At 44.2% G+C, this 20,743-nt stretch overlaps 1 protein-coding gene across 1 annotated transcript; it reads left to right on the plus strand.

The window, feature by feature from the left end:
- The first annotated feature begins 369 nt into the window (after positions 1 to 369).
- RABGGTB (Rab geranylgeranyltransferase subunit beta) lies at positions 370 to 11,909 on the plus strand. Its single transcript, XM_073643922.1, has 9 exons — positions 370 to 589; positions 5,135 to 5,242; positions 5,319 to 5,516; positions 5,618 to 5,723; positions 6,772 to 6,824; positions 9,619 to 9,729; positions 9,862 to 9,987; positions 10,552 to 10,701; positions 11,006 to 11,909. The coding sequence occupies exons 1-9, from the start codon at positions 587 to 589 to the stop codon at positions 11,144 to 11,146; spliced, it is 996 nt and encodes a 331-aa protein (XP_073500023.1). The 5' UTR covers positions 370 to 586; the 3' UTR covers positions 11,147 to 11,909.
- Positions 11,910 to 20,743: the final 8,834 nt, after the last annotated feature.

The raw sequence follows: 20,743 nt of genomic DNA on the forward strand, positions 1-20,743 counted from the left end.
TGTGGGGGCACCCTGGCTGTCACTATGTGGGGGCACCCCGGCTGTCATTATGCAGGCTCGGTCACTGTGGGGGCACTCTGGCTGTCATTATGCAGGCTCGGTCACTGTGGGGGCACCCCAGCTGTCATTATGCAGGCTCGGTCACTGTGGGGGCACCCCAGCTGTCATTATGCAGGCTCGGTCACTGTGGGGGCACCCCGGCTGTCATTATGCAGGCTCGGTTACTGGAGGGGCACTCTGACTCTGGCTGACCATCCTGTGACCGGATCATCATTTTCGGGGTGTGGTGGTGACAGAATGACAGCAGGACAGGCATCACACCGGACAGCCCTAATAATAAGTCCCTGCTAGGACTGGTCACGTGATGACAGCGGGGGCCTCCCTGTGGAGAGCTGTCCTCCTCTCAGCCGGTGCTGATCAGTATCACACAGCGCTATGTGCGCCTCATAGAACAGGCAGCGCCGTCCCCAGTCTGCACCACAGAGTGCGGACAGGCAGCGGGGTGGACGCCTATGTCACATTCCTCCAATCCACGTCCAGCAGCGGGGTCCTGCAGTGACTGTCAGCAGCTCCGCCCAGCCCGGTGATGGTGAGTGCTGTGTGCAGGTGGAGTGTCATGTTGTGTCTGCTGCAGCTGTCAGCAGCGCTGCCTTTTCTCCCTCCATATTACGTCCCGTATCTGTGATCCTGCACCTCCCAGCATGCTGTCACAGTCTGGGGATGCTGGGAGTTGTAGTCCTCGGTGTGATCCTGCACCTCCCAGCATGCTGTCACAGTCTGGGGATGCTGGGAGTTGTAGTCCTCGGTGTGATCCTGCACCTCCCAGCATGCTGTCACAGTCTGGGGATGCTGGGAGTTGTAGTCCTCGGTGTGATCCTGCACCTCCCAGCATGCTGTCACTGTCTGGGGATGCTGGGAGTTGTAGTCCTCGGTGTGATCCTGCACCTCCCAGCATGCTGTCACTGTCTGGGGATGCTGGGAGTTGTAGTCCTCGGTGTGATCCTGCACCTCCCAGCATGCTGTCACTGTCTTTGGATGCTGGGAGTTGTAGTCCTCGGTGTGATCCTGCACCTCCCAGCATGCTGTCACTGTCTGGGGATGCTGGGAGTTGTAGTCCTCGGTGTGATCCTGCACCTCCCAGCATGCTGTCACTGCCTGGGGATGCTGGGAGTTGTAGTCCTCGGTGTGATCCTGCACCTCCCAGCATGCTGTCACTGCCTGGGGATGCTGGGAGTTGTAGTCCTCGGTGTGATCCTGCACCTCCCAGTATGCTGTCACAGTCTGGGGATGCTGGGAGTTGTAGTCCTCAGTGTGATCCTGCACCTCCCAGCATGCTGTCACAGTCTGGGGATGCTGGGAGTTGTAGTCCTCAGTGTGATCCTGCACCTCCCAGCATGCTGTCACTGTCTGGGGATGCTGGGAGTTGTAGTCCTCTGTGTGATCCTGCACCTCCCAGCATGCTGTCACTGTCTGGGGTTGCTGGGAGTGGTAGTGCCCTGCCTGTAGTCCTCGGTGTGGTCTGCTCTCCCTGGCTCACACCCCTTTGCACTATTTGGGGACTTCTCCATACAGGATTTTTGGCAGACTCTTCCTGAGACCAGTGTCCGTTTCCAGGCGGCTCCGGGGTTATCTGGGCCTTCGGGTGACAGGGGTCCCGGGACCCTCTTTGCTTCTGATTTCCCCCCTCACCTTGCCGCACCAATCACAATTTTATTTTTCTGCTCTAGGACTTGTATTTTGCGCTGTAGTAGTTATCACCATTTTGGGGTCCGTACGACTTTCTAACTTTTTATTTCATTTTTTGGTTACCAGAACGCAGCGATTCTGCCATTTCCCTTTTTTTTTTCATTAGGTCTTATGGAGCTCCGCTCATGGCGATGCCAGATGTTTTGTTTTCATATTTCATTTACTTACAGGGAGGGGGGTTATAGGAACATGTAAAATAGAAGGAACAACTTGACTCATCTCCAACCTCTTAAATGATCACATCATCATCTAAGAGATTGTAGGGCTGTTACAGGTTCAAATAACCCCTGTTCCCCGACTGCAGTTTGTTTTAGAAAACAAACAAACTGCGCTTTACTCACTGACCGTGGATCCAGCCCTGGGTTTCTGCACCCACTGAGCTTTACTCAGTGACCGTGGATCCAGCCTTGGATCTCTGCACACACTGAGCTTTACTCAGTGACCGTGGATCCAGCCCTGGATCTCTGCACACACTGAGCTTTACTCAGTGACCGTGGATCCAGCCCTGGATCTCTGCACACACTGAGCTTTACTCACTGATCGTGGATCCAGCCCTGGATCTCTGCACACACTGAGCTTTACTCACTGACCGTGGATCCAGCCCTGGATCTCTGCACACGCTGAGCTTTACTCACTGACCGTGGATCCAGCCCTGGGTTTCTGCACCTACTGAGCTTTATTCACTGACTGTGGATCCAGCCCTGGATCTCTGCACACACTGAGCTTTACTCACTGACCGTGGATCCAGCCTTGGATCTCTGCACACACTGAGCTTTACTCACTGACCGTGGATCCAGCCCTGGATCTCTGCACACACTGAGCTTTACTCACTGACCGTGGATCCAGCCCTGGATCTCTGCACACACTGAGCTTTACTCAGTGACCGTGGATCCAGCCCTGGTTCTCTGCACACACTGAGCTTTACTCACTGACCGTGGATCCAGCCCTGGTTCTCTGCACACACTGAGCTTTACTCACTGACCATGGATCCAGCCCTGGTTCTCTGCACACGCTGAGCTTTAATCACTGACCGTGGATCCAGCCCTGGGTCTCTGCACACACTGAGCTTTACTCACTGACTGTGGATCCAGCCCTGGATCTCTCCACACACACAGCTTTATTCACTGACCGTGGATCCAGCCCTGGTTCTCTGCACACGCTGAGCTTTAATCACTGACCGTGGATCCAGCCCTGGATCTCTGCACACGCTGAGCTTTAATCACTGACTGTGGATCCAGCCCTGGGTCTCTGCACACACTGAGCTTCAATCACTGACCGTGGATCCAGCCCTGGATCTCTGCACACACTGAGCTTTAATCATTGACCGTGGATCCAGCCCTGGGTCTCCTCACACACTGAGCTTTACACACTGACCGTGGATCCAGCCCTGGGTCTCCGTCGCTTCTCCCAGTGTTATTGGCTGCAGCTAATCAGTGAGTTCAGCCGCTTTGCCCGAGTTGACAGCACAACCTGCTCCGAGCCCGCTGAGCTCACTGATTGGCTGCACTGTTGTTGACATGTCAGTGCTGCAGACAATAACAGACATTGGGAGCAGCAGTAGACACTCAGCTCTGGACCCAGGGAGGGAAAGTAAAGCACAGTTTGATGTGTGGGTTTTTTTTTTGTAACTGCATGAACAGGGATTTCTGAAACAGAAAACCCCTTTAGTCTACATTCCCACTATGAGTTTTCCTTGAGTTTTTGCATATATTTGAAAACATGCAAGTAACCTGTTTTACTTAATGGGTGGAGAAATGTTGCAGAAATTCTCCAACATCAAAAGCTCATTGTGGGAACACAGCCTTAAACTGCTGTGATCAGAGCTGGCTCCAAGCACAGTAGTTATTCCCAGGATATTGCAAATTGAAGCTTGCCCATAGCGGCACCTCCAAGCCCAGGGATCACAAAGGCATCGGGCGCTGGTGCCGGCCCAGTATACATGAGCAATGCTGTGTGGGTAAAAATAAAAAAAAAAATTCCCGAACAGCTCTCCTCCGATCACAATCTCATGTCTTTGTGCTCCCTCCTTATTACAGTGTGTTGCCAGCCTGTTACTCTGCATCCTTTCCTCCAAGCTGGGGGAAAAGTAGAGGGTCCTGCGCCCCTATCACAGTGTCACAACACCAAGTGATTCCCTGTATTACCTACATGAAGTCTTTGGTTTCCTCCATGGATACTGACATGAGCGGCACCCATAGGTGGCTCAGACTTTCCACATCTCCACCTACATGACTGAGATTCTTCCCAAATATTGTCCGTTGCTTCTTTGCACCCATTAGTTTAGAGTAAGATAATGAAAAAATACTTTAAAAGTTATAACAATATATGAAAGGAGACACCGGAGTTATGATGGCTAAAACATACATATTTTATTTATTAAATACAAAAGATTTCATATAGACAAACAAACACTAGCAACTGAAGGCAACAAAGTGCAGCCAAATCCTCCACGGCCCAAAGGGGACGGGACCCTAATAAGAAATATCAAAATAAGCTGCAAAAAGTGTAAATGTAAAGTGCAGAACAGGTAGGGCATAGGAATAATCACCATCGTATAACAAATGCCAGTATAAGTGTATCTGGAGCATCCATCAGCAATTTACATATAGACAGGCTAGTTAATCCAATGATGATCTTACCAATAATGAGTGGCCGTGGGCTGTCGACAGAAGAGGCTGCACAAGGGGTGCGGTGCGGTGGTAAATCGCTGATGGATGCTCCAGATACACTTATACTGCCATTTGTTATACGATGGTGATTATTCCTATGCCCTACCTGTTCTGCACTTTACATTTACACTTTTTGCAGCTTATTTTGATATTTCTTATTAGGGTCCCGTCCCCTTTGGGCCGTCGCCGTGGAGGATTTGGCTGCACTTTGTTGCCTTCAGTTGCTAGTGTTTGTTTGTCTATATGAAATCTTTTGTATTTAATAAATAAAATATGTATGTTTTAGCCATCATAACTCCGGTGTCTCCTTTCATATAATGTTTGCTAGGAGTTGGTTTAACTTGGTGCCTATGGGAAGGAATTGCTCCCACTTTCAGGGCTGTATTGACTTGCTCCGTACACTCCACAAGGTGGCGCTCACTACATTCAGCCACTATAGAAGTCCACGTTAGCAAAATAACGTGCAGAAAGCGCACGACAAAGTGACAGATGGGTTATTTGGATGAAAGTAACAAACCTTCTGTGCTAAAAATCCAATCATTTCATTATTTTCCACAAAGAAGTAGGATGTTGTCAGATCATCTTGTTGTTTTCCTGCAAAACGTGAATAATTTCTGCATCTATAGTGATGTCTTCTGTCTGCAGGATTGGATATATAACGTCATGGTCAGGAGTAACCTGTGAATATACTATAGTCATTTCCTTCCGTTTCGTTACAGGGGACCCCGCAGAAGGATGTTAGTATTAAAGCTGATGCCCCCCAGACCCTCCTGCTGGAAAAGCATTCTGACTATATCGAGTCGTATGGAGCCAAGAAGGACGATTATGTGAGTAGCGGATATGTGTCACTGGAGCTGTGCAGCGTGCATGGGGCCGGGCCATATCTGACGGCTGTCTCTGCAGGAATACTGTATGTCGGAGTACCTGCGGATGAGCGGGGTGTACTGGGGTCTGACCGTAATGGATCTGATGGGCGAACTTCAGCGTATGAACAAAGAGGAGATCCTGGCGTTTATCAAGTCCTGTCAGCACGAATGTGGCGGCTTCAGCGCCAGCATCGGACACGACCCCCATGTTCTGTACACGCTGAGCGCCGTGCAGGTAACCGGCAGTGATGACGTTGTGGCCACAATTCTCATAGCTGTTGTATTGGAGTAATTCCTGTGTTATAGGCGTATGACCACTCATGGTTTTTCTTGCAGATCTTGACTCTTTTCGACAGCCTCTCTGAAGTCGACACAGAAAAAGTAGTGGAGTACGTGAAGTCTCTGCAGAAAGAAGACGGCTCCTTCTCCGGAGACAAGTGGGGTAATTCCTATAAGTACCAGTCATCATTTCTGGGGATATTTGTGGCTTGTGCAGATTTGTTGTAGCCGGACCTGGATAAATCAATGTCAGTGGCTGTATATGGATATAAGGTGTGTGCACATACTGGGGGAAAAAAAAAAATCTGTTGCAAATTTTGCCACATTTTGCAAAATCTGAATGTTTAACATGCAGGTTTGCTGCATAATGCAGGCTGTGCATTGAATCATAGATAGAATTGAGATTCAGCGGGGGGTGAAATCTGCGCTATATGTCCGTTCCCATACTTGCTGCTGGTGCAATTTTTTTCCCCCCTCTTAATAACGCAATTGCATTGTTAAGTGCAGAATCCCAGTATTCCTGTACTAAAGAAACGCATTAACCAACCATCTGTCAAATCTGCACTAAAATGGCATCCAAAAAAGTAGAAAACACCTAAAAAAAAATAAATAAAACTCAGCAAAAATGCAATAGTCAGAACAGATTGCTATTACTTATTTTTCTGCAGATGCCTGTAGGGGAAAAAAAACAGGGTTTTTGCACTTGGGAGGTTGGCCTTTAAAAAAAAAAAAAAAATAATTGGCCTGAGAAAAGTATTTCAAGTTAAATTTTGCCCCAAAAGTCACCAATCTCCGTAGTGAGGCACAGTGTATATATATATATATATATATATATATATATATATATATATATATATATATATATAATAAAACAAGCGCTGGCACAAACGACAGCCCCAACACCAATGACCTAAAACTATAGACCACTTATAGAAAGATGACCGGGAAGCAAAATAATTTATTTAAAAAAAAAAAAAAAAAAAAATAGAGAAAAAGCAAATGTGTCTATATTTCCATTTCAACAAATATACAATAATAAAGTAAAGCCCCCTGTATCACAGGAAGAAAAAAAAAATAAACGAAAAATACCACAATGACTTTCAAAGTCTCATGTACTAAATAAAGCAGAATATACCCCCTGTCATCACCAGGGGAAAGGGGCGCGGGCTGGAGCTGTATGTGGCTGACCTCTGTTCTTTATGTTCTTGCAGGAGAGATAGACACCCGCTTTTCCTTCTGTGCCGTTGCGACGCTTGCTCTTCTGGTAGGTGTGATGAACTGTCAGTGTGAGGATGTTGTGTCTTTGGGAAGAGTCAGATGACTGTATAACTCGGACAGGGATCACAACTCAATGCTCGGACTGGCCGTCAGCTCTTCAGACCCAAGCGTGACAGCATGTTTCTCTGTCCCAGCATTGCGTTGCGATTCCCATCTGAGTTATACGGCCGTGTCACTCTCCCTTTATACACACTGATTTTTATTTTATTTTTTTAAACCCCCTATTTGTTCCCTCAAACAAAGCACAGGTGATCAAACACATTTATTTAAAAGAAAAATGCTGCCAAAGAATGATGTGTGTAGAAAATTTTAGATTTACTAATTTTTGAAGATGTCACCAGATTTCTCAATACAAACTGTGTGCATTCATAGTTAGATATTTTAGACCACACAATGCTGGTGTACTTAGTTATAAAAAAAAAAAAAAAAATCCACACCAAAATGGCTGTGTAGCCCTTAAAGCCTTCTTGATGGCTCCTCAGTTTCCCTCCTCCCTGCTGCTGCGTAGGGTAGCCTGACTGACAGCTCTTCTGTGTCCCTCTGCCTTGCTGTTGCTCCTGAGATCTCACACTGCTCCGGACAAGTTGCAGCGGTCAGTCAGGCTCGGCAGGCAGAGACTGAACGCTCCTGGACGCTGTCACTCTATAGTCGGACTGATACATTTCTTGTGTTCATATTGGGACTATACAACCATTCTGACATGTAAGTGCACCAGCCTCATCAGGTCTAACAGATTTGTCAATATTTACAGTCTGCATTGTGAAATCTGGTGACAGATTCCCTTTAAAGGGGTTTTCCAGAACTAGGATGCTTAAGCTGTATTCTTAGGTCTGGGACTGACAACCGGCTGCAGATTTGAGTCACACGGGTTTCTTTACTCGTTTCTATGTGGTCTGCCTTTTGTGGCTTTGCTGCGTTTAGTCTGAATCTACAATGTGCACAATCCAATAAGAACAAGGAAAACCACTGCAGAGACAGGGGAGTCCACACATTTGACCAGCAGTGTGTGTGTATGTATATGTATATATATATATATATATATATATATATATATATATATATATATATATATATATATATATATATATATAGTACAGACCAAAAGTTTGGACGCACCTTCTCATTTAAAGATTTTTCTGTATTTTCATGACTATGAAAATTGTACATTCACACTGAAGGCATCAAAACTATGAATTAACACATGTGGAATTATATACTTAACAAAAAAGTGTGAAACAACTGAAAATATGTCTTATATTCTCGGTTCTTCACAGTAGCCACCTTTTGCTTTGATGACTGCTTTGCACACTCTTGGCATTCTCTTGATGAGCTTCAAGAGGTAGTCACCGGAAATGGTTTTCACTTCCCAGGTGTGCCCTGTCAGGTTTAATAAGTGGGGTTTCTTGCCTTATAAATGGGGTTGGGACCATCAGTTGTGTTGTGCAGAAGTCAGGTGGATACACAGCTGATAGTCCTACTGAATAGACTGTTAGAATTTGTATTATGGCAAGAAAAAAGCAGCTAAGTAAAGAAAAACGAGTGGCCATCATTACTTTAGGAAATGAAGGTCAGTCAGTGCGAAAAATTGGGCAAACTTTGAAAGTGTCCCCAAGTGCAGTTGCAAAAACCATCAAGCGCTACGAAGAAACTGGCTCACATGAGGACCGCCCCAGGAAAGGAAGACCAAGAGTCACCTCTGCTTCTGAGGATAAGTTTATCCGAGTCACCAGCCTCAGAAATCGCAGGTTAACAGCAGCTCAGATTATAGACCAGGTCAATGCCACACAGAGTTCTAGCAGCAGACACATCTCTTCAACAACTGTTAAGAGGAGACTTTGTGCAGCAGCCTTCATGGTAAAATAGCTGCTAGGAAACCACTGCTAAGGACAGGCAACAAGCAGAAGAGACTTGTTTGGGCTAAAGAACACAAGGAATGGACATTAGACCAGTGGAAATCTGTGCTTTGGTCTGATGAGTCCAAATTTGAGATCTTTAGTTCCAACCACCGTGTCTTTGTGCGACGCAGAAAAGGTGAACGGATGGACTCTACATGCCTGGTTCCCACCGTGAAGCATGGAGGAGGAGGTGTGATGGTGTGGGGGGTGCTTTGCTGGTGACACTGTTGGGGATTTATTCACAATTGAAGGCATACTGAACCAGCATGGCTACCACAGCATCTCGCAGCGGCATGCTATTCCATCCGGTTTGCGTTTAGTTGGACCATCATTTATTTTTCAACAGGACAATGACCCCAAACACACCTCCAGGCTGTGTAAGGGCTATTTGACCAAGAAGGAGAGTGATGGGGTGCTACGCCAGATGACCTGGCCTCCACAGTCACCAGAACTGAACCCAATCGAGATGGTTTGGGGTGAGCTGGACCGCAGAGTGAAGGCAAAAGGGCCAACAAGTGCTAAGCATCTCTGGGAACTCCTTAAAGATTGTTGGAAGACCATTTCCGGTGACTACCTCTTGAAGCTCATCAAGAGAATGCCAAGAGTGTGCCAAGCAGTCATCAAAGCAAAAAGTGGCTACTGTGAAGAACCTAGAATATAAGACATATTTTCAGTTGTTTCACACTTTTTTGTTAAGTATATAATTCCACATGTGTTAATTCATAGTTTTGATGCCTTCAGTGTGAATGTACAATTTTCATAGTCATGAAAATACAGAAAAATCTTTAAATGAGAAGGCGTGTCCAAACTTTTGGTCTGTACTGTATCTATCTTTGTTTGTAATATATAGTATTTTTTTCATAATTCTCATTTTTGCTCTTGCAGGGGAAGCTCGATGCCATTAATATAGAGAAGGCTGTAGAGTTTGTTTTATCCTGCATGAACTTTGACGGCGGTTTCGGCTGCAGGCCGGGCTCTGAGTCTCACGCCGGGCAGGTGAGACGCATCGATATCTCTGGGGGCCACCGATGCTTTCCCTTTCCTTTATGACTTTCCTTGTACTTTTCTTGTCTATGAATGCTCCATGTGTCAGATGTTTACATTGAAACTTTGTGTTTGTAATTTTAGATCTATTGTTGCTCAGGATTTCTGTCTGTCACGAACCAACTGCACCAAATAAATGCGGATTTACTGGGCTGGTGGCTTTGTGAACGGCAGCTCCCATCAGGAGGACTCAACGGACGCCCAGAAAAGGTGCGAATGGCTCAAAGGAGACGATGGAATTATCTTTTTCTATTGCATATTACAAAAAGGAGAAAAAGGCAGCATTTCTTGTGGCCACTGTTAATGGATTTGTACCAAAATTTTAAGTTATGTCCTATCCATAGTGTGAGGAATTACATCCTGATTGCTGAGGATTCGACCACTGGGACCACTAACAATCCTGAGATTAGGGCTTTGGAGACCCAAGAGCAAGACTCTGCACCCTCATCAGGAATGGGAATGGAGAAGAGGTGCATGTGCTCGGCCTCCGCCATATTCATTGTCTATGGGACTGTTGAGTGCCGAGCTCAGCTACTACAGGCAGTCCTATTGATGATGAATGAACCTCTCCTCTATTCCTGACGAGGCTGCAGATTCCTGTTCCTGGGGCTCCAAAGCTCTGATCTTAGGATCGCTGGGTCTCCCAGTAGTCAGAGGTCAGCAAGCTATCCTCCTATCCTTTTGGAGATTGGATAACGTGTTATTTTGGAAAGAACCCTTTAACCTGAACCTCCTAGTCATACACTGATTTATAAGCGGTTACTTGTCTTCCAGCTCCCGGACGTCTGCTATTCATGGTGGGTTTTGGCGTCTCTGAAAATAATTGGACGATTGCACTGGATAGACCGCGAGAAGCTGCGGCTGTTTATTCTGGCCTGCCAGGATGAAGAGACGGGGGGATTTGCAGACCGGCCCGGTGATATGGTGAGTGACGCCACTTAACCAGAGAGATGTCGGATTGCAGCTTTTTTTTTATATACACTTGGTATTAAATAGTCACCATTTTCAAGATCGCTGCTTGCTCAGTGACTCCAGCTTAGGTACATTGTACATCGCAGTAATCTGAAATGTTCATGAGTTTCAGGCTGCTGTTCTGTCCTGCTCAAATACTTTACACTGCAGCTCTGCTTGTTAAAGCATGCCTGTTGTTTGAGCTTCCTCAGAGTAGAAGATGTTTTCAATACTACCAAGGTACATGTTTTTCCAGTATTTCCCTTTTTTTTTCCAGGTGGATCCATTTCACACCCTCTTCGGAATTGCTGGATTATCTCTCCTGGGAGAAGAAGGAATCAAGCCGGTGAACCCAGTGTTGTGTATGCCGGAGGAGGTCCTCCGCAGGGTCGGCGTACAGCCGGAGCTACTGAGCTAGGACCTGCAGGAGCAGAAGCGTCGCCAGGATCAGCTGCCATTGTCTCCACTCTCCAACACTGTAGATAGAGCGAGGGGACGGGGTTGGGAACGTAGGGTCTCTGCTCATTGTAAAGCCTTTAATTTAAATTGTTTTTTTTTTTTCTTATGTTTTTACGAGCTGCCACATTGTTGACTTCAGTGGCTGAACGTTCTGTATCTAAGCCTATTACTTACTGTGCAAAGGGAGCGCAATAAAGGTGAACGTGCAGAAGAACGTGAGACTGGAAACCGAGACGCCATGCTTCCGAGTCTTTCATAATGCCGCTTTCTTATGTAGACCCTTGCATCGAGGGAGTAAAGGTGCCGGTGTGTGGAGCAGGGAACCCAGCTGTGTTATACAGCCAGCATCTGCCTCTAGCAGCAGAGATCGGAGCTGGTTCCCAGAACTGCTGTTTAACCACTTAGATGCTAAGTGTTGTGATCAATGAGGGGTACTGATGGTTCGCTATAGCCCCCATCGCTGCCATCCTGGTACAAACCGTGGCGTTTAACTAGAACATGCGATTGTGCAATTTTGGGGCACCGATTGGTTCCAGTGGCAGCTGGGGGTCTACTGAAGGCGCCGCTGCTGCCATCTTGGTCCTCTTGTTAAGCTTGGCCACTGGTTGGGCTTCATGGGAGACTGAGATTTTCACTGTATACTACAATACTAAATGATCAAACAATTGTGAGTTAAAGGGAATTCAAAGATTAAGTTAAAAAGGTGAAAAAAAAAAAGAAAATCAAAATCATCCTTCTTTTACCCCATTCGAAATAAATAAAAATAAACATGGTATCACCACTGGTCTATCATTTTTTTTTCGACATTAGTCGCCATATCGGCATTTTTTTTTCTTTACTTTTGAAAAAATCCCTAGCACAACCCTAACCCTAGCACAACCCCAACCCCAACCCTAACCCTAGCACAACCCCAACCCTAACCCTAGAGTTTATTTTTTTACGCCGTTCCTCGTGCGATATAAGTGATTAGACGACTTTATTCTTTGGGTCGGTGCGATTACAGCGATACTAGATTCATATCGGGTTTTTATGATTTACAGCTGTCCCACACTAAAAGACGCTTTTTTTTGCATCGCCATATTTTGAGAGCTATAATTTTTCCATATTTTGGCCGACAGAGTCATGTGACTCCTTGTTTTTTGTGGGACAAGTTGACGTTTTTATTGGTACCATTTTCGGGCATGTGACATTTTTTTGATCGCTTTCCATTCCGATTTTTTGGTCATGCACTGCGCATGACCAAAGTAATTTCCTGCTGTCTGGTGACCCGGATGTTGTCATGACAACATCCGGGAGCCACCGCAGACATCGCTGGAGGCTGGAGAGGAGGTAAATATCGGCGCTTACCTCCCCCCTTGCCCCCGCAATGCTGCGATCGACTTCGATCGCATCATTTCGGGGGTTAATGTGCCAGGAGCGGTGCGGGGCCGCTCCCTGCACATATCACCGGGTGTCAGCTGTGACAATCAGCTGACACCCGGCGGTGATCACCCCTCACCCTGTGTGTGCGGGCGCGATCGCAGCGCGCATAACACGAAGCTGTTCCATAAGGCCCAGGGCGCAGCTACGTACTATTACTGACTTGGTCGGAAAGGGGCTAAAAAATTGGTAAAATTCTATTAAAACATCATGTCTACCTTAGGTTGGTATCAATAAAACCATGAGTTCGCCACACAAAGAACAAGCCCCCACCCAGCTTGAATAAAAGAGAGATAAAAATGTTACAGGTCTCGAAAAATGGAAAAACACAATTTTTTTTTTAAGTGCAGAAAAAAAAAAGAATGGTATCACCATAATGTTACTGACCGGAAATATCATGATTGAGTCCTTGTTACTACCGAATAAATGCTTACAATATCATAAAAGAAAAATAACAGTGTTCATATGTCCACCATGTTAAATTAAGACCTATACATAAGAAATAAGAACCATGGTATCATAAAATATAACATTTATTGTTAGGATAAGATAAAATCACATAAAATGTTAAAAAGGATTAGGCCAATCAGAAACGTCCATAATGGGCAGTCAATTTGGAACATCTGTGTGTGGGCATATTTGCATGGTGCCATGCTGCTGATCGTAACCTCCTCGGGCGAGCTGCGTCTCCGTGGAGCGCCGCACCTCCGTGCAAGGTGGGGTCATATAACAAAACAGCATGGGGCACATATATGCAAATATTGTAAATGCATTACTGGGAGCTATTTTAATTCTTTAACCTATAAAGAGAAGTTCATATGCACTGATGAAATGACGCTCTGGAAAATGACCAACTCTGAAAAAATAAACAGCAAATGTCAGGCGAAAGAACTGGAGACCAAGAAAGGCAATCAAGGAGTTACAACAACTCCATGATATCATCATCATCAAACCCTCAGACAAGGGTGGCAATGTGGTCCTAGGGCCAGTCACTATGTACGTGCAGGAGGCTAAAAAACAACTGGGAGATGCAAGGACATACAAAAAAAACTCACTTTCAACCCTTTATCTAAATATCAGGCTGAACTTTTACTGATCCTGAAAGATGCAGAAACCAAAGGTACCATCACTAAGAAAGAATCAGAATGTCTATTTAACAAGAATCCACTCATTGCTACGTTCTATTTCTTCTCTTTGATTCCTAAAATCCACAAGAATCCCATCAACCCTCCAGGTAGGCCGATTGTTTCGGGTGTCGAAAATTTCTGTGAACCAATATGTAAATTTATCGATCATATACTACGACCATGGGTCCAAACACTTCCTTCTTATCTTCAGCATACTGCTGATCTGCTCAGGAGGGTTGATGGCATTCATGTGGATGATGATGTCCTGATGGTCACTTGTGATGGGGAATCTCTTTACACCTCGATAAATCATGATGATGGTCTTAAGGCGGTTGAAACATTTCTTACAAATGTCCAGCTTAAATGGTGAGTTACAAGATTTGGTCATGAATTTGTTACAGTTTGCACTTAGTCATAACTTTTTTCTTTTTCGTGATTCCTTCTTCCTACAGCTTCGGGGCACGGCTATGGGGGCGGCATGCGCCCCTTCATATGCCAATCTGTTCCTGGGGCTGTGAGAGAGAGAAATCTTCATGACCAATCCAATACCCCAAATTAATCGCATTTTATTTTGGGGTAGATACATCGACGACATTTTTTTCTTATGGCAGGGTCCCGTCGAAGGTATCGCATCCTTCATCAACACTCTGAACAGAAATGAGTTGAATATCAAATTAACTTTTAAGACAGGAAGACACAAGATGGATTTCTTGGACATTCTGTTGGATATTGATACTAATGGCTACATTCAGACGGACGTCTACCGTAAGCCCACATCAGTGAATACACTTCTTCACGCTGAATCATCGCATCCCAAAAGTATTATAAAAAGTATCCCTACCGGACAATTTCTGCAAATACGGCACATCTGCTCCAGTAACACTAAATTTGAACATTAAGCTGTAGATCTAAAAAACAGTAGGGATACAGTGACAGAGACATTCAGTCAGGGTATCATAGGGCCAAATTTTCAAAACGGAAAGAAATTCTCTACAATCCTCGGAAAAAGGACAACGAAGATGTTGTGCGTTTTATCTCCACATTCAATGTAAGGAATGGTGAAATGTGGCAAGCACTCAAGAAACATGGAGAATATTACAACTTGATCCAATTCTCTCTTCTCATCTTTCAAACAATCATGCTATTACATATAGATGCTCCAAAAAAATGGAAAGATCTTTTGGTGAAGAGCCACCTGGGGGGGGGCCAGCAGCTAAGGGTCTGTTTGGATCTAAGGGCCCAAGCTGGGGCTGCCACCCGTGTGGCTCTTGTGTAGCGTGCCCCAATATAGAGACTACGAAAATCTTTACAAATTCGAAAGGTACAAAGCAGAACAAGATTACTCATACTATCACATGTACCACGGTTGGGGTGATTTACCGTGCTAAGTGCCCTTGCAACAAAATATATGTAGGCCTTACATCAAGAGAACTCTGAAGAAGAACTAGAGAACATGTCCTAGATATCAAGGCAGCGAAAGAGATTGACAATTTGGATGAGCTTAAGACGTTACCACGTCACTTTAAGAAATTCCACAACAGTGACCCTTCTGGTCTCCAGGTGAGTGGTTTTGATAGGGTCTACAAAGGCACTAGAGGAGGGAACTGGAAAAGATCCTGGCACAGAAGGAGGCAAGGTGGATGACTGTGTTGAACACCTTGACTCCCCATGGTCTCAATGAGACAAATAGTTTAGTATAATTTCTTTAATGCTGGTGGGTGGTGCTTAGTGGAGTACATTGCATTAAGGTCATTTTATTTCTATTTTGTTTTAATTGTTTTTTATTCTTTAACACTTACGTTTTCTTCTTTTAGTTCTTTCGCCTGACGTTTGCTGTTTATTTATTCGGAGTTGGTCATTTTCCAGAGCGTCATTATATCAGTGCATATGAACTTCTCTTTATATTTTAAAGAATTAAAATACCTCCCAGTAATGCATTTATAATATTTGCATATATGTGCCCCATGCTGTTTTGTTATACAAATATATCTTTTATCTCATCATATTTATCACTTTGTATTCACTAGCACAACTGCACTTTATGGGTTATATCATATGGTAGGTGTTACTATATATCGTATGTTATACATATTTTTTTCACACAGTATATATTTTCCCATAATGTTTTTGCGCTATTATCACCATTTCTCCGGTATCTTGTTATCAACTTCCATTGCGGTTTATACTTTATACTCTTTTATATACCTTACTATTTACATATTTGCAAATTGAATGGTTATTATTATATATTATGTGACAGCATTTTTGTGGCACGCTTGTAATTTGTTTATCTTCATACCCCCGAGCCTGGCCTCCCTCTCTCTTTTTGTGTCACTTTTCCCTTTATAAACATTTTATGTGATTTTTATCTTATCCTACCAATAAATGTTATATTTTATGATTACAAAATAAATGCTGTAAAAAAAAAAATGCTGGAATTGTATTTTTCTTTTCACAATTTTACCACACTTGGGCTTTTTATTTTTGTCGTTTTTTAGTACATTACACAGTAAAATAAATGGAGTCTTCAAAACTACAACTCGTCCCGCAAAGAACAAGCCCTCGTACCCTCATATGGCAATATTAATGGAAAAGTATTATATACAGTCATGGCCAAAAGTGTTGGCACCCTTGAAATTGTTCCAGAAAATTAAGTATTTCTCCTGGAAAATTATCCCAATTACACATGTTTTGTTATACAGATGTTTATTTCCTTTGTGTGTATTGGAACGACAAAAAAAACCACAGAGGAAAAAAAAGGCAAATTAGACATAATTTCACACAGAACCTCAAAAATGGGCCAGACAAAATTGTTGGCCCCCTCCACTTAATATTTGGTTGCACAGCCTTTGGAATAAATAACTGCAATCAATCTCTTCCTATAACCATCAGCTTCTTACTCCTCTCAGCTGGAATTTTGGACTCTTCTTTTGAAAACTGCTTTAAGTCTCTGGTTGCTGCCACTTCAGAACTCTCCAGCGCTTTGTTTCCATCCATTTCTGGGGGCTTCTTGAAGTATGTTTGAGGTCATTGTCCTGCTTGAAGACCCATGACCTAGGACGCAAACCCAGCTTTCTGACATTGAGCACTACATTGCCACCCAAAAGCCTCTGGTAATCTCAGTGCCAGAGGCAGCAAAACAACCCCAAAACATTTGTGACCCTCCACCATATCTGACTGTAGGTACTGTGATCTTTTCTTTGTAGGTCTCACTCTGTTTTTGGTAAAGAGTAGAATGATGTGCTTTACTAAACAGCTCTATCTTGGTCTCATCTGTCCACAAGACTCTCTCCCAGAAGGATTTTGGCTTACTCACGTACATTTTGGCAAACTGAATCCTGCTTTATTTATGTCTGTCAGAAGTGGGGTCCTCCGGCGTCTCCTGCTATAGCGTTTAATTTCATTCACATGTGGATGGATAGTTTGTGCTGACACTGATACCCCCTGAGCCTGCAGGATGGCTTGGATTTCTTTGGAACTTGATTGGGGTGGCTTATCCACCATCCAGACTATCCTGTGTTGCAACCTTTAATCAATTTTTCTCTGCCATCCACGTCCAGGGAGATTAGCTACAGTGCCATGGGTTGTAAACTTCTTAATTATGTTGCGCAGTGTGGACAAAGGAACATCAAGATCCCTGGAGATGGACTTGAGACTTGATATTTTTCACCAATTTTGATTCTCAAGTCCTCAGACAGTTCTCTTCTCCTCTTTCTGTTCTCCATGCTTAGTGTGACACACACAATGCAAAGACTGAGTCAACTTATCCCCTTTTTATCTGGTTTCAGGTGTGATTTTCATATTACTCACACCTGTTACTTGCCACAGGTGAGTGTGAATGAGCATCACATGCTTGAAACAAAGTTGTTTACCCACAATTTCGGAAAGGTGCCAATAATTTTGTCCGGATCATTTTTGGGGGTTCTGTGTGAATTTATGTCCAATTTTCCTTTTTTTCAGTTTTTTTGTGTTGTTCCAATACACACAAAGGAAATAAACAAGTGTATAACCAAACGTGCAATTGCAAAAATTTTCTGGGAGAAATACTTCATTTTCTGGAACAATTACAAGGGTGCCAACACTTTTGGCCATGACTGTATATATACAGTACAGACCAAAAGTTTGGACACACTTCATTTAAAGATTTTTCTGTATTTTCATGACTATGAAAATTGTACATTCACACTGAAGGCATCAAAACTATGAATTAACACATGTGGAATTATATACTTAACAATAAAGTGTGAAACAACTGAAAATATGTCTTATATTCTAGGTTCTTCAGAGTAGCTACCTTTTGCTTTGATGACTGCTTTGCACACTCTTGGCATTCCCTTGATGAGCTTCAAGAGGTAGTCACCGGAAATGGTCTTCCAACAATCTTGAAGGAGTTCCCAGAGATGCTTAGCACTTGTTGGCCCTTTTGCCTTCACGCTGCGGTCCAGCTCACCCCAAACCATCTCGATATGGTTCAGGTCTGGTGACTGTGGAGGCCAGGTCATCTGGCGTAGCACCCCATCACTCTCCTACTTGGTCAAATAGCCCTTACACTGCCTGGAGGTGTGTTTGGGGTCATTGTCCTGTTGAAAATTAAATGATGATCCAACTAAACGCAAACCGAATGGAATAGCATGCCGCTGCAAGATGCTGTGGTAGCCATGCTGGTTCAGTATGCCTTCAATTTTGAATAAATCCCCAACAGTGTCACCAGCAAAGCACCCCACACCATCACACCTCCTCCTCCATGCTTCACGGTGGGAACCAGGCATGTAGAGTCCATCCGTTCACCTTTTCTGCGTCGCACAAAGACACGGTGGTTGGAACCAAAGATCTCAAATTTGGACTCATCAGACCAAAGCACAGATTTCCACTGGTCTAATGTCCATTCATTGTGTTCTTTAGCCTAAACAAGTCTCTTCTGCTTGTTTCCTGTCCTTAGCAGTGGTTTCCTAGCAGCTATTTTACCATGAAGGCCTGCTGCACAAAGTCTCCTCTTAACAGTTGTTGTAGAGATGTGTCTGCTGCTAGAACTCTGTGTGGCATTGACCTGGTCTCTAATCTGAGCTGCTGTTAACCTGCGATTTCTGAGGCTGGTGACTCGGATAAACTTATCCTCAGAAGCAGAGGTGACTCTTGGTCTTCCTTTCCTGGGGCGGTCCTCATGTGAGCCAGTTTCTTTGTAGCGCTTGATGGTTTTTGCATCTGCACTTGGGGACACTTTCAAAGTTTGCCCAATTTTTCGGACTGACTGACCTTCATTTCTTAACCCCTTTAAAGCCCAAGACGTACTAATACGCGTCAGTGCCCTGGGCTTTAAGAGCCTGACCCATATTAGTACGTCATCGAGATCGCGCACGCACACAGGCTGTGCGGGCGCGATCGCCGCCGGGTGTCAGCTGATTGTCACAGCTGACACCCGGTACTATGTGCAGGGAGCGGTCCTGCACCGCTCCCGGCACATTAACCCCCGCAATGCTGCAATCGAAGTCGATCGCAGCATTGCGGTGGCTAAGAGGAGGTGATCGGTATACTCACCTCCTCTTCCGGCCTCCAGCGCTGTCTGCCGTGGCTTCCAGGATGTTGCCATGACGACCCGATGTCGTCATGACAACATTCGGGGCACCAGACTGCAGGAAGATTATTTGAACATGCGCAGTGCATCTCCAAACTATCTTCTCCCTGTCCAGCGCTGACTGCCTGCATGGCACAGGGACGGTGCTCCATCCCTATGCTATGCAGGCGATCAGAATAAAAAAAGTGAAAGTCCCATAGTGGGACAAAGTAAAAAAGTTAAAAAACTCCCAGAAAGTGGAAAAAAAAATAAAAAATTGTAAAAATATTAAAAAAAATTAAAAAAATAATCCAGTAAAAATAAAAATATAATGTACCCATCAATAAATATTATGAAAAAAAAGCAAAAAAAACAATAAAAGTACACATATTTGGTATCGCAGCGTCCGTAACGACCTGACCTATAAAACTGTTCCACTAGTTAACCCCTTCAGTGAACATGGTAAAAAAAAAAAAAAAAAACGAAGCAAAAAACAATGCTTTATCACCATACCGCCAAACAAAAAATGGAATAACACGCGATCAAAAAGACGAATATAAATAAAAATGGTACCGCTGAAAATGTCATCTCGTCCCGCAAAAAACAAGCCGCCATACTGCTCCATCAGCCGAAAAATCAAAAAGTTATAGCTCTCAGAATAAAGCAATGCAAAAAAATATTTTTTTCTATAAAATAGCTTTTATTGTGTAAAAGCGCCAAAACATAAAAAACGATATAAATGTGGTACCGCTGTAAACGTACTGACCCGAAGAATAAAGCTGCCTTATCAATTTTACCACACGCGGAACAGAATAAAAAAATTTTAAAAAACACAATTCCTGAATTGTTGGTTTTTGTTTATTCTGCCTCCCAAAAGCTGGAATAGAAAGCGATAAAAAAATGTCACGTGCCTGAAAATGGCACCAATAAAAACGTCAACTCATCCCGCAAAAAACAAGCCGTCACATGACTCTGCAAAAACTAGATTTTACAAAATATGTGTCTTTTAGTGTGTGACAGCTGTCAATCATAAAAACCCGATATGATTCTGGTATCGCTGTAATCGCACCGACCCGAAGAATAAAGTAATCTCATCACTTATACCGCACAAGGAACGGCGTAAAAAATAAACGCTAGGGTAGGGGTTGTGCTAATGTTAGGGTTGGGGTTGTTTTTTTTTCAAAAGTAAAAAAAACGAAAAGAAAAAAAGATGACGGTATGGCAACTAGTGTTAAACTCAAGTGCTCGCTACTTGAGTTTGCATCGGGTGCTTGGGTATGCAATGAGTATCGCGGGTGCTCGAGTCTCCGCCCTATATGCTTCGCGGCCAAAAAAACCTCGCGAGGATTGCCTGCCATGCACGAGCGATCCCCGCATGTTTTTTTTTGGGTGTCTAATAACCGTGAAACATGCGGGCGGGGACTCGAGCATTTCACTTGAGCACCTGTGATACATGGTG

This window comes from Phyllobates terribilis, unplaced genomic scaffold (genome assembly GCF_046119375.1).
Source record: "Phyllobates terribilis strain yellow unplaced genomic scaffold, ASM4611937v1 Scaffold_8__6_contigs__length_399053987, whole genome shotgun sequence".
In the NCBI taxonomy this organism is placed as follows: Eukaryota; Metazoa; Chordata; class Amphibia; order Anura; family Dendrobatidae; genus Phyllobates; species Phyllobates terribilis.